Source organism: Tamandua tetradactyla, chromosome 8 (assembly GCF_023851605.1).
Source record: "Tamandua tetradactyla isolate mTamTet1 chromosome 8, mTamTet1.pri, whole genome shotgun sequence".
NCBI lineage: Eukaryota > Metazoa > Chordata > Mammalia > Pilosa > Myrmecophagidae > Tamandua > Tamandua tetradactyla.
Window position 1 is genome coordinate 29,143,275 of NC_135334.1, and position 15,040 is coordinate 29,158,314.

The 15,040-nt window shown below is 41.1% G+C and overlaps 1 protein-coding gene across 1 annotated transcript in view; it reads right to left on the reverse strand.

The window, feature by feature from the left end:
• Positions 1-15,040, reverse strand: part of SDHD (succinate dehydrogenase complex subunit D) — a 25,632-nt gene continuing 10,592 nt past the window's right edge. Inside the window, exon 4 of the mRNA XM_077112937.1 lies at positions 1-707. Coding sequence (XP_076969052.1) covers positions 542-707 — 166 coding nt within the window. The 3' untranslated portion in view covers positions 1-541. The remainder of the gene's footprint in view (positions 708-15,040) is intronic.

Genomic DNA, 15,040 nt, shown 5'->3' on the forward strand with positions numbered 1-15,040 from the left:
GAGAGTAGAATGCAACTTTAATTACACAGCATTTTATTTAAAGAAAAGATATTTTTAAAGAATACATTCTCACATTAGAGATTCCTACAGTAGGAAAATAACAATTACTTCATTGCTTTATATTTCTAGACATTTTATTTAAGGACAAGTAAAATAAACACATTTAAAGGATTAAGTCTCAGTTCAAAATTAGTAATATTTTGAAAAGTCAGCAAGGGGGACCTCTTATCGAAATGGAACTAGAAGCTCCCCAAGCCCTTCTTCCTAGCATTTAGAAATTAATAATGTGAGATATCAGCAGTTTCCAATTTTAAAGTTTCCCTAGAACATTTAACCATCATAGCTGGTATCAACTGTACAGAGAGGTTTTCAAAAATTAAACAGTATCTCATTTTCTGCAGTCTTTATGTATTAATAGTCTTTCCCTTTGCTAATCATTTCCAAGGCAAATACTGAAGTGTGATCACAACAGATTACGAGTAATAAAGCTGAATTCCCATTAACAGATTGCAAATGAAAAAGCAAACACTCATATATAAGATCAGAGCTTCCACACCATGGCAACAGCTTTGCAGATACCCACATCATGATAGTTAAAATAACAAAGCCCAGCAAAGGATAATGCCAAGAGTGTCACAAGGCCTGCCTTGGCAGTTTTCTGTAATGCCTTCCCAGGGACGTAGTCAGTAATAACTTGTTCAAGGCCCCTAAAGGAAAAAAAAAATCACAGTACAAATGAAAAATCACAAATGAAGTTAAAAGTCTATACAGATAACATGGCTGCAAAGAAAGAGTCAGGTTGAAAATGCAATGTCTCTCTCTGCCACTTCAATAATTATGTGCTACTTCAGGGAATTCTGTGTAGCTCTTTTTATAGGTGGAGTTATTTCTATCCTTGTTGAGAGCCTAAACCAAAGCAACTCAAAATAATAAGAATCATAAACCAAAATGAAGAGATCAAGAGTGTCCTAATAACGTAATAAAGACATCTTGCTATTCTTAGGATTCAATTTTCCAGAGTCTTTCGTATAACACACAGCAATCAATTGCTACTCTATTTACAAATTTCTAGTTCTTTTTAACTAAAGCAAATGTCAATGGAGTTTTCCTTTAATTCAAAAGGAATTTATTGAGCAGATACTATATTTCAGAACCAGTATTAGATGTTGGGAGCACAGGGTCCCTGCTCCCATGGAGCATATATTCTAATGAAGGAGAAAAAACAGAAAATGTAAATACGCATGCGCTATGAAGAAATATCTTAGGTAGGATGATATGAATGAGAAGAACATCCAAAACAAAAGTAACAATGATACTAGCATCTTTGAGAACCTAGTAAGAAAGGTAGGGTGGCTGGAGCACATGAATGAGTGAAGTGATCAGAGGAAGGCAGGGGAGCAGATCATGTAAGGCTTTGAAGGTTATGATATTTTAAATCTTATCTGACATATAATGGGAAACCCATTATACCCACCCATTATGTTTCCACTTTTTGGCTATTTTGAAAAATGTTTCTATGAACATTCCTATACAAGTTTTTGGGTGAAAATTATTATTTTTTAAATCCTCTTGGGTACATAACTAGGAGTATTGCTGGGTCACGTGGTAACCCTAGTGTTTTAACTTTTTGAGAAACGGCCAAATTGTTTTCCAAAGCCACTGCAACATTTTACATTCCCACCAATGATATATAAGAAAGAGTCTCAACTTTTTCACATCCTTGGCAATACTCGCTATTGTCCATCTTTTTTATTATGGCCATCCAGGTGGCCGTGAAGTACAAGTTCACTGTGATTTTGATTTGCATTTCCCTAATGGCTAATGATGTGCAGCCTCTTTTCATGTACTTACTGAACATTTGTATATCTTCTTTAGAGAATTATAATTTTATTTTTTTTTAAAAGTCATTCTGGCTGCACTGTGGTGAGTGCATAGTGCAGGAAAGGGAGGAAGGCAGGAACAGAAACAGAAAACTAAGAAGGCAAATGAAGTAGCCAAGGCTGGTGCCAGGGGAGATGGTGTGAAGCAACAATTCATGTATGATTTGAAGATAGAACTAACCTAAAGAGCTAACAAGCTAAAAGTGGGGTAAGACAGAAAGAAACATCTAGAATGACTTCTAGGATTTTTGGCTTCAGCCACTAGATTTAACTGAGTTGGGGAAGAATCAAAGAGAGCAGGTACTGAGGAGAAATCAGATTTGGGAGATGGAAGAGGAGAGTGATTTTGGGCAATGATAGATTTGGGATGACTATCATCAGACTATCAGATATTCCAAGTGGATATGTTGATTAGATAACTAGATATAAAAGTCTGCAGCTCAGATCTGAGGTCACTTACGGAAAGAGTACAGACAGAGGAATTAAGTGGCCAAGGACTGGTCCTATAGAGGAGAAAGAGATGAAAGACGAGACAAAGATACAGCTAGTGAGATAGATGAAAATAAGATGATATAACATCTAGGAAACCAAAGAAAAGTGAGTTATGGAGGGAATAATCAACTGAGTTAAACATCAGTGAGAGTTCAGTTAAATGGAAGACAGAGAATAGGTAACTGCATTTGGAAAGATGAAGGTTTTCGGTGGCCTTGGTAAGAATGTCATCAGTTAAATAGTTGAGATAATAACCAAATTAAAGGTGGTGGCATCATCAACATGTGCCTAAAATGTTGATGATGCTGTTGTTGATGATGTCAAACAGCTACTAAAAACCTCTCCCAAGAAATTCAGGAAATAAAAAGACAATTCTCACTTGGACTGAAATCTGAAGGAAGGTATAGACTGCAGAAGGATCCCACAAATGCTGAATCAAAGAAAGAGAAAAATATCAGGTAGGAAACTTTCGTCCCAGACCAGTCAGTCCTCTCCACCCCCCTCACGTGGTCTCACAAAGAGGCAGTGGCTGTTATTCCTCCCACCTTCCACCAAGGACATAATGGGACAAATTCCCACTTATATCCAGACACAGAGACCCAAGCCCAAAGGAACCCATGGCAAGACTTAAGCCACAGGGGAGAGCAAAATACAAATTAGGAAGACTTTCCAGAATGGAGGATCAGGGAGGTAACCACAAAATCTTCCCTAAAAGCATCAAGTAGCCAAATTAACTGTTTGGGGACCCAGGAGATAGGGAGGACATTACAAGGCCCAGGTCAGTGATGGACTAAGAGTCTGAGAAATGTGGACAGTGACTGTGTTTTCAGCCCTGGGTCCTGGTCCACCTCCACCCTTGGGTAAAACACCAGCGGGAGGCCTGATCCTTGCCTTGGGAATGGCAGCAGACCAGGGCAGCTGTGGGAATTCTCCACCACAAGTTAAGTGAGGGCACACTTGCACACTGACCAGATTTTGTGCAGAAACCACGAAATTTCATTCCCACCCAGTGAGATGCTGCCAGTGCTTCCGGAGGTAAAACAGGTTGTTTGAGGATGATTAAGTTACCGAACAGCACCATCTGCTGGGCAGCTAGAAAGTGCATGGGAACTACAGGGATTTTCAGAGCCTCTTCCAGACCCTATTCCCAGGCCCACTGAAGCTAGTCTACACCCCTTGCATGTATACTAGGCCCTGTTTTGGCTGAGAAATACAGACAACCCAACTGTCAAAGCACTGCTCTAACGCAAAGCCAGGCAACAACTAAACCTTAGACAAAAGAGAGAAATCAACCTTCAGAACAGACCCATCAAGGTAATCAAATAACCAATCAGATCAGCAAAAAAATCACATAGCATACTTAAACTCAAGAAGAAATGGCCCGAAGAGTTCCGGGTCAAGATGGCGGCTTAACAACGTGCGCGTTTTAGTTCGTCCTCCAGAACAACTGCTAAATAACCAGAAACAGTACAGAACAGCTCCTGGGGCCATGTCAGTGAACAGACACACAGCGTACCCCAGTCTGGACCAGCTGGACTGGCTGCGAACACCCCCCAAAACCGTGAGTTCCCAAAGCTGCGGGGGCCAGCACCCCTCCCCCACAGGCCGCTTCCCAGAGGGGAAAGGAAAGGACTTTACCAGCTGCAGGGATTGGGCACAATCAAACGCCAATTGTGGAACTAATTAACAAATTCTGACTACTAAAAATAGGCCCCCAGCTTAGGTGAACCCGATCAAAGCAGAGGTTACTCATTTTTGCCCCGGCACCAAGGGGGCAGGACTGACAGAAAAAGGGGGAAAAAAAAGAAGGAAACAGGTTTTTGTGGCTGTGTATCTACAAAGGCTTGACTGCCTCTGGATACAGCGGCAGGACTTTTCAGGCTGCAACTACCCCAGGCATAGGCAGAAGTGAGCTCTTTTGGGGACTTATCTGTAGCCTGTGCCTTCCCCAGGGAAGGGGTGAAGGCCCACCCAGGTGGAATCCCTCCATCAAGGAATTCAGACACCAGGGCTTGGTAATTTGAAGCCATTAAAACCACCCTACAACCTCTCCTCTGTTTCCAACAAACCCCCAGCCAAAGTTAAAGGTACCGCATCATCTTATGCTGGTGGGACCTGCAGTCAGACAAGCGCCACAAACTGGGCAGGATAAGAAAAACAGAGTCCAGAGACTTCACAGGAAAGTCTTTCAACCTGCTGGGTCTCATGCTCAGGGAAAACTGACGCAGGTGACTCTTTCCTCCTGATAGGAGGCCAGTTTGGTCTGGGAAAATCTGGCTGGGGTCTATAATATCTAAGCAGACCCTTCTAAGTGTGTGTGGGGGAAAGGTACCACACAAGCAGGGCAAGAAACAAGAAAACAAGAACTGAAAAATTCTCCTCTGTTAAACAAAACTTAAGCTAAAGGTCCAGATAAAGCTGAACAGAATATCAAAGAACAGATAGACAACAAATTCATCCAGCAAGAAAACCCTAGATAAAAGAAGTGAAAGCAATCTCCAGAATAAACTAATTAAGGTAATTAAATGCCTAGACGCCAGCAAAAAATAACAAATCACACTAAGGAAATTGAAGATATGGCCCAGTCAAAGGAGCAAACCAACAATTCAAATGACATACAGGAGCTGAAACAACTAATTCAGAATATACGAACAGACATGGAAAACCTCATCAAACACCAAATCAATGAATTGAGGGAGGATATAAAGAAGGCAAGGAAGGAACAAAAAGAAGAAATGGAAAGTCTGAAAAAACAAATCACAGAACTTAAGGGAATGAAAGACACAGTAGAAGAGATGAAAAAAACAATGGAAACCTACAATGGTAGATTTCGAGAGGCAGAACATAGGATTAATGAGCCAGAGGACAGCACATCTGAAATCCAACAAGAAACAGAAACTATAGGAAAAAAAATGGAAAAATATGAGCAGGGACTCAGGGAACTGAAAGACAACATGAAGCGCACAAATATATGTGTTGTGGGTGTCCCAGAAGGGAAAAGGAGGAGAAAAACTAATGGAGGAAATTATCACTGAAAATTTCCCAACTCTTATGAAAGACTTAAAATTACAGATCCAAGAAGTGCAGCGTACCCCAAAGAGAACAGATCCAAATAGACATACTCCAAGACATTTAATAATCAGAATGTCCAAGGTCAAAGAGAAAGAGAGGATCTTGAAGGCAGCAAGAGAAAAGCAATCCATCACATACAAGGGAAACCCAATAAGACTATGCGCAGATCTCTCAGCAGAAACCATGGAGGCGAGAAGACAGTGGGATACTATATTTAAATTATTAAAAGAGAAAAACTGCCAACCAAGAATTCTATATCCAGCAAAATTGTCCTTCAAAAATAAGGGAGAAATTAAAACATTTTCAGACAAAAAATCACTGAGAGAATTTGTGACCAAGAGACCAGCTCTGCAAGAAATACTAAAGGGAACACTAGAGACAGATACGAAGACAGAAGAGAGAGGTGTGGAGAAGAGTGTAGAAAGGAAGACTATGAGTAAAGGTAAAAGGAAGGAAAATTAGATATGACATATAAAATCCAGAAGGCAAAATAGCAGAAGAAAGTACTACCCATACAGTAATAACACTGAATGTTAATGGATTAAACTCTCCAATCAAAAGACATAGTCTGGCAGAATGGTTTAAAAAATGGGACCCATGTATATGCTGTCTCTACTCAAAGGTCACAAGGCCAAGGACACAAATGGACATTTACATGTTTATAGCAGCATTATTAACAATTACCAAGTGATGGAAACAGCCAAAATGTCCATCAACGGACAGTTGACTAAACAAACTGTGACATTTACATAAGATGGAATATTATGCAGCTGTAAGACAGAATAAAGTTATGAAGTATGTAACAACATGAATGGACCTTAAGGACATTATGCTGAGTGTGATTTGCCAGAAACAAAAGGACAAATACTGTACGGTCTCACTGACATGAACTGATGTTAGTGAATAAACTTAGAATATTTCCTTGGTAACAGAGACTATCAGGAGATAGAAATAGGGTGAGATATTGGGTGATTGGAACTGAAGGGATACAGATTGTGCAACAGGACTGAATATAAAATCTCAGATATGGACAGCACAATACTACCTAACAGTAATGTAATTATGTTAAAACACTGAATGAACCTGCATGTGAGAATGATAGAGGGAGGAGGACTGGGGACATAAATGAAATCAGAAAGAAAGATAGATGGTAAAGATCGAGATGGTATAATCTAGGAAAGCCTAGAGTGTATAATAATAATGAAATGTACAATGTACAAATTTAAGAAATGTTTTTGCCTGAGGAAGAACAAAGGAATGTCTTTATTGCAGGGTGTTGAAAATAGATGATAATTAATACTTTAAAATGTCATCTTATGTGTGAGACTAAAGCAAAAAATGTTTATTTGTCACAAAATTTATATTTTGACTAGAGCATTTCCTAATATAACTCATGTAGATAGTTTGATTGAATGTCATAAGTACTTGGAATCTCAGGTAGCACATGAGATTTTGTTGGTTTGTCCAGAGTGATCCCCTGATGAATCCCAGAATGATTTCATCAGTGACTGGAAAAGTATTTGCAAGCCCCCTTCGGGGAATGGTGAGAGTGGGGAGAAATTCAACTTCCCCAAGTTGAATTCTTGATATTCTCACAAGCAGTGTGGACAACCAAAGCTATAGGCTGAGCCCCCAGGCTTGGGGTTTGTTTACATGAAACTTAACCCCACAAAGGATAGGTCAAGTCTACTTAAAATTTAGTCCTAAGAGTCACCCCCAGGAGAGCCTCTTTTGTTGCTCAGATGTGGCCTCTCTCTCCAGCCAACACAACGAGCAGTCTCACCACCCTCCCCCTCTCTGCGTGGGACATGACTCCCAGTGGTGTGGACCTTCCTGGCAACGTGGGACGGGGATCCTGGAATGAGCTGAGACTCAGCATCAAGGGACTGAGAAAAACCCTAGAATGAGCTGAGAATTAACATCAGGGGATTGAGAGAAACTTCTCGACCAAAAGGGGGAAGAGTGAAATGAGACTAAGTGTCAATGGCTGAGAGATTCCAAACAGAGTTGAGAGGTTATACGGGAGGTTATTCTTATGCATTAAGTAGATATCACCTTGTTGTTCAAGATGTAGTGGAGAGGCTGGAGGGAACTGCCTGAAAATGTAGAGCTGTGTTCCAGTAGCCATGTTTCTTGATGATGATTGAATAATGATAAAGCTTTCACAATGAGACTCTGCGATTGTGAAAACCTTGTGTCTGATGCTCCTTTTAGCTACTATATCAGCAGAAGAGTAGAACATATGGAATAAAAATAAATAATAGGGGGAACAAATGTTAAAATAAATTTAGTTTGAAATGCTAGTGGTAAATGAAAGCGAGGGGTAAGGGGTATGGTATGTATAATCTTTTTTTCTCTGTTATCGTTTTATTTCTTTTTCTGTTGTCTTTTTATTTCTTTTTCTAAATTGATGCAAATGTTCTAAGAAATGATGAATATGCAACTATGTGATGATATTAAGAATTACCGATTGTATATGTAGAATGGAATGATCTCTTAATGTTTTGTTTGTTAATTTTTTTAATTAATAAAAAAAATTAAAAAAAAAAAAAAAAGAAGAAATGGCCCAAGCAAAAGAGGAGATACAGAATACGGAACAACTTACCAAAGGTGTGCAAACAAATCTCCTGAATCAATTCAAAGAAATGAAGGAAAATGTGTATAAAGAGATAAAGGATATTAAGAAGACACTAGAAAAGCACAAATAAGAATTAGAAAAAATACACAGAAAAGTAACAGATATTATGGAAATAAAAGACACTGTAGATGAAATTAAAAATATACTGGAGACACCACAGCAGATTTGAATCAGAAGAAAGTCAGGGAGCTAGAAACATAACAACTGAATTTGAACAGATAAAAGAACAAATGGAGAAAAAAATTTGAGCAGGATCTCAGGGAAATGATTGATAACACAAAGCCCGTAAAAACAACAGAAACCTACAATGTCAGATTACAAGAGGAAGAAGATAGGATTAGTGAACTGGAGGACGGGACATGTGAAATCCGACAAGCAAAAGAAAATATAGGGAAAAGAACGGAAAAATATGAGCAGGGACTCAGGGAATTGAATGACAGCATGAAGTGCACGAATATGCATGTTGTGGGTGTCCTAAAAGGAAAAAAGAAGGGGAAAGGAGGAGAAAAACTAATAGAGGAAATTATCACTGAAAATTTTCCAACTTTTATGAAAGACTTAAAATGACAGATTCAAGAAGTGCACGAATATGCGTGTTGTGGGTGTCCTAAAAGGAAAAAAGAAGGGAAAAGGAGGAGAAAAACTAATGGAGAAAATTATCACTGAAAATTTCCCAACTCTTAGGAAAGACTTAAAATGACAGATTCAAGAAGTACAGCATACCCCAAACAGAATAGATCCAAATAGACATATTCCAAGACACTTACTAATCAGAATGTCAGATGTCAAAGAGAAAGAGAGAATCTTGAAAGAAGCAAGAGAAAAGCAATCCATCACATATAAGAGAAGCCCAATAAGACTATGCATAGATTTCTCAGCAGAAACCACGGAGGCAAGAAGACAGTGGGATGATATATCTAAGTTACTAAAAGAAAAAAACTGCCAACCAAGAATTCTATATCCAGCAAAATTGTCCTTCAAAAATGAAGGGGAAATTAAACCACTTTAGATAAAAAAAAATCACTGAGAGAATTTGTGACCACGAGACCAGCTCTGCAAGTAATACTAAAATGAGCACTAGAGAAAGATAGGGAAATACAGGAGAGGTGTGGAGATGAGTGTAGAAATGAAGACTACCAGTAGAGGGAAAAAGTAGAAAAATTAGATGACATATAAAATCCAAAAGGCAAAATGGTAGAAGAAAGTACTGCCCATACAGTAATAACACTAAATGTTAATGGATTAAACTCCCCAATCAAAAGACATAGACTGGCAGAATGCATTACAAAACAGAACCCATCTATATGCTGTCTACAGGAAATACATCTTAGACCAAAGGATAAACACAGGTTGAAAGTGAAAGGTTGGGAAAAGATATTTTATGTAAATAACAATCAGAAAACAGCAGGAGTAGCTATACGAATATCCAACAAATTAGACTTCAAATGTAAAACAGTGAAAAGAGACTATGTATTAATAAAAGGAACAATTCAACAAGAAGACATAACAATCATAAACATTTATGCACCAAGCCAGAATGCTGAAAAATACATCAGGCAAACACTGAAAAGAGAAATAGACACATCTATCATAATAGCTGGAGACTTCAATTCCCCACTCTCATCAATGGACAGAACACCCAAACTGAAGATCAATAAAGAAAAAGAGAACTTGAATAATAAAAAAAATGAGCTAGGCTTAACAGATATTTATAGAACATTACACCCCACAATAGCAGGATATACCTTTTTCTCAAGTGCTCATGGATCATTCTCAAGCATAGACCATAGGTTGGGTCACAAAGCAAGTCTCAATAAATTTAAAAACATTGAAATCATACAAAACACTTTCTCAGATCATAAAGAAACGAAGTTGGAAATCAATAACTGAAAGAGGGCCAGAAAATTCACAAATATATGGAGGCTCAACAACACACTCTTAAACAATCAGTGGGTGAAGAAAGAAGTTACAAGAGAAATCAGCAAATATCTCGAAGCAAATGAAAATGTAAACACAACATATCAAAATTTATGAGATGCAGAAAAGGCAGTGCTAAGAGAGAAATGTATATTATTGCCCTAAATAACTACATCAAAAAAGAAGAAAGAGCAAAAATCACGGAATTAACTGCCCACTTGGAAGAACTAGAGAAAGAACAGCAAACTAACCCAAAAGCAAGCAAAAAGAAAGAAATAATGAAAATGAGAGTAGAAATAAATGAAATTGAGAACATGAAAACAATCAAGAAAATCAACAAAACCAGAAGTTGGTTCTATGAGAAAATCAATAAGATTGATGGACCCTTAGCAAGGCTGACAAAGGAGAGAGAGGTTGCAAATAAACAAAACCAGAAATGGAAGAGGAGACATAACGACGGACCCCAAAGAAATAAAGGAAGTAATGAGAGGATACTATTGAAAGGTTTAGGAGGTAAAAGGGTGAGAAAGAAGAAAGGTACATCTGTATCTTTTTCGGTTATATTGCTAGTTTTTCTGAACCGATGCAAATGTACCAAGAAACGATGATCATGCATCTATGTGATGATGTTAAGAATTACTGATTGCATATGTAAAATGGTATGATTTCTAAAAAAAAAAAAAATGGACAGCACAATACTACCTAATTGTAATGTAATTATGTTAAAACACTGAATGAAGCTGCATCTGAGCTATAGTTGTTTTTTTTCTTATATATTTTTGTATTTTTTATTTTTATTTTTATTTTTTCTCTATATTATCATTTTATTTCTTTTTCTGTTGTCTTGCTATTTCTTTTTCTAAATCGATGCATATGTACTAAGAAATGATGATCATACATCTATGTGATGATATTAAGAATTACTGATTGCATATGTAGAATGGAATGATTTCTAAATGTTGTGTTAGTTAATTTTTTTTAATTAATAAAAATATAAAAAAGAAGAAAGGTACATCAGGAAATTTAAAGTGGGGGGGTGAGGGAGGAATTTCTGCGCTCCCGAGCAGAACTCACCAAACCCAAAATGGAGGGAGGTGAGTCTGCACGCGGGCTTCGGCATGGGCAGTTTTTAAGGATGGAGGTCAGGTGACGTCTGGAAGGGCGGTTCATTAGTTCCGGAAGTCAGTTTGGGAGGGGTGACACAGCCTCCACAGCTCTAGTTGCGGTGCCCTTCCCCGTTCCCCCGACCTAACATTCCAGCCTTTTTGTGATAATAGAGCACTGAGATCTTTCTGGCTACTTCCTGCTGTAATGGGGCGTCATGGGGTTATAGACTGGAACTGTCATGGCCAGGGGAGTGGGGAGGCTGGCTGTAGGAATCTGGTGAGGAAGGCAGGTGATGATAATGATGCAGGAACATTTGGTTGACTGCTACCTGGGATAGTTCCTTCATGCGTCCCTGAAGGAAGTTGAGGAGGCAGGGAGCTGGGCTAGTGAGGTGAGTTGGCATTGTAGAGAGGAGAGGAATTCTGATGTCGATTCCAAGGCTACCTGTAGTCGAGTTTCGAAGTTTTGAGAGGTTAAAATATTGTGTCCCAGTGTCCCTCCCGCCGTGGCTGAGGCTGCAACTGAGGCAGTTAGGCTGATACCTACCAGGATGGGAAGAAAGGCAGCCCTTTTTGAGCGAGGAGAGGGCAGTAGCCAAGTTAGTTTGGACTCCCCATAGAGGGTCAACTGAGGAACAATAGTTACCAGGAAGCATGGTCCTGGGGAAGTGGAGTTAAGGCACTTGATAAGAGTTCCATTACACCAGAAATATTGTATTTTGGGGGGCATGGGTGGTGTTGTGGATAGTGACGTTAGTCTGGCACTTGCTATGAAGTTTTGTTTGAGGGTTTTTTATTCAGTCTCGTGAGGCTTTTAATTTGGCAAGAAGATCTCGTGCCATTAGTGGGCTGGGGCAAGAAGGCATTATTAAGAAAGAATGTATAATGGGGTACCCTTCTATTAAACATGTTAAGTGGTCCAATAGTTAAGGGGCATGAAGGACAGCCGTCTATGCCCATAACCGTGACCTGGGAAGGAAGGAGTTGACCTGAGTAAGAGGGGAGGACAGAAAAGGTAGCCCCTGTGTCCACTAAAACAGAGGTGGACTTATCCGCTACCTTAATTGTTACCTTGGGCTCGACGAGGGTGATTGGGGTTGCTGAGGCCGAGCGTCATCAGTCATTGGTTGCCAAGCCCAGGACTGCCAGTGGTGGCTAGGGGTTGGAAGGATGGCCCCTCCATTGCCCGGCACCGAGGGGCAGTCACTTTTCCAATGTCCCTTTGTACCAACCGCATGGTCCCTTGGGCGGTTGAGGATTGGGGCATTGGCAGGACCAGTGCCCGTTGAGGCCACATTTGAAGCACTTTTCTGGTGGTGGATTAGTCGTAGCCAGCTTCTTCTCCGTGGAAGTGAACCGCAGAGCCGCAATCAGGGATTGGGTTTGTAAATTTGCCTTTCAGCGGTCCCAGGATTCCTTTTCTGCCCTCTCTAGTTCATCACAAGTATTAAAAATTTTAAAGGCTGTGTTTACGGGTCACGGAAAGGGGCCTGAGGGCCATCTTCAATTTTTCTAAGTTTACGCCTTACATCTGGAGCCGATTGGGATGTAAAGTGTGTGGCTAAAACAGTTTTACCAGCCTCCAAGTCAGGGTCTAGGTGGGTATATTAGGAGAGGGCTTCTGTGAGCGGTGTAGAAAAGTGGCCAGGTTTTCACCAGGACTCTGAGTAATTTCCCTTAGCTTATGGAAGTTTATTACTTTATGTAAAGCTTTCTGCATGCCTACTATGAGGCATGTAAGCATTTTGTCCCATCTAGTCTACCCGTTCCTCTCTGCTGGAGTGTCAACCTGATATTCCCACCCTGGCTCTTGGTCTGGCACAGCCTCGGCCCCTACCGGCATGGTGTGGTCGGTTATATGCACCTGGTTAGCATGAGCCCTGACTGCATTGAAAATTGTGGTCCATTTCATCTGTAGTTAGGGAAGGAGAGCAGATTACATGAATGTTATGCCAGGTTAAATCGTAGGCATTAGCTAGATATTGAAATTCCTTAGTATAGGCGGTTGGGTGGCTGGAGAATGAACCTAGCCATTCCTCAATATTAGAGAGGTCAGCTAGGGAGAAAGGGGTGTGTAATCGAACTAACCCCTCAGGTTCTGCAACGTCCCGTAGTGGACAGTAAAGAATTCTTTGAGTAGGTATGAGAGCTTATAAGTGAGGAGAGCAAAGCTGTTGAGGACAGTGGGGGACTGGATGGAGATGGAAGGGGAGGATAAGATGGCAGCTGGAATGCTGCCGGAGCGGGGGGGGGGGGTTAAGATGGCGGCCACAGCGCTGCCAGCGGAGAAGGAGGAAGAAAAAGGCAAGATGGCAGCGGGAGTGCCGCCGGCGTTGAAGGGGAGAGAGGAGGGCAAGATGGCGGCTGGGACGTCACTGGAACAGAAGGAGAAGATGGCGACTGAGATGTTGCCAAAGCAGAAATGAGGGAAAGGCAAGATGGCGACTGGAGCACCGCTGGAGGGAGGGGAGGGTAGAGCGAGGGAGAGGAGGATACAAAAGGAGGGGCGGGAGCGCAGAAGGAAAAAAGCCTGGACATAAGGAATTTCGGCCCATTTGTCATTCCTCTGGCAAAAGTTGTGGAGGTTCGTAAGGATATTAAAATCGAAAGTCCCATCCTCAGGCCAATGAGAGGACCTATTGCCCATACTGACGGGTCTCAAAGGAGAAAGGACTGGCCCAGGGGGTGTCAGTGTCCCAACGCCCTGAGAGAGTCCTGGGAGCTCTTACGAGTGGGGGCTTGTCTCCCCAGGGGACGTCTCACCCTGGTTTGAGGCCCTTTCAGGTCCTGGACCTGAATTTGGGAGGGAAATGAGAAGCGGGGAGTCCCTACAGCTTTTCGAGTCCCCGAAAAAGGGTATGAGGCTTGTGTGCGTCCCCATTCACCTCAGCCCTCGGAAGAGAACCTGATGTGAATTCACGATTTTCGGAGAGTAATTAACGGACAGGCTCTCTTGGAACGGTGAGCCCCGGCAGCAGGGTTAGGAGGGAAGGGACTTACCCAATCTGTGGTGGATGTAGTGGCAGGCTGAAGGATCCCTTGTTGCTGGCTTTGTGGAGGAAGGACGAGAGAGGAAGCCGGGGCACCTCTGGCCAGGCAAGTGGCACCCGTGCTCCTCTCCCGGGTTTCCAGCACCAGATGAAAGGTTTAGGAGGTGAAAGGGTGAGAAAGAAGAAAGGTACACCAGGAAATTTAAAGTGTGTGGGGGAGGTATTTCTGCACTCCCGGGCAGAACTCACCAAACCCAAAATGGAGGGAGGTGAGTCCACACACGGGCTTCTGCGCAGGCAGTTTTTAAGGATGGAGATCAGGTAACGTCTGGAAGGGGCAGTTCATTAGTTCCGGAAGTCAGTTTGGGAGGGGTGACACAGCCTCTGCAGCTCCAGTTGCAGTGCCCTTCCCCGTTCCCCCGACCTAACAACTATGAACAACTTTATACCAATAAACTCAACAATGTAGATGAAATGGACAACTTCCTAGAAAGGCATGAACAACCAATATTGACTTGAGAGGAAATATACGATCTCGACAAACCAATCACAAGTAAAGAACTGAATCAGTCATTATGAAACTCCCCCAAAAGAAAAGTCTTGGAACAGATGACTTCACATGTGACTTCTCCCAAACATTCAAAAAACCATTAGTACCAATCCAGCTCAAACTCTTCAAAAAAAATTGAAGAGGAGGGAAAGCTACCTAACTCATTCTATGAGGCCAACGTCACCTTCATATCAAAGCCACAGAAAGATATTACAAAAAAAGAAAACTACAGACCAATTGCTCTAATGAATATAGATGTAAAAATCTTCAACAAAATTCTTGCAGATCGAACCCAACTCCACAGTAAAAGAATTATACACCATGACCAAGTGGGGTTCATCCCAAGTATGCAAGGATGGTTCAACATAAAATCAATTAATGTAATTCACCATATC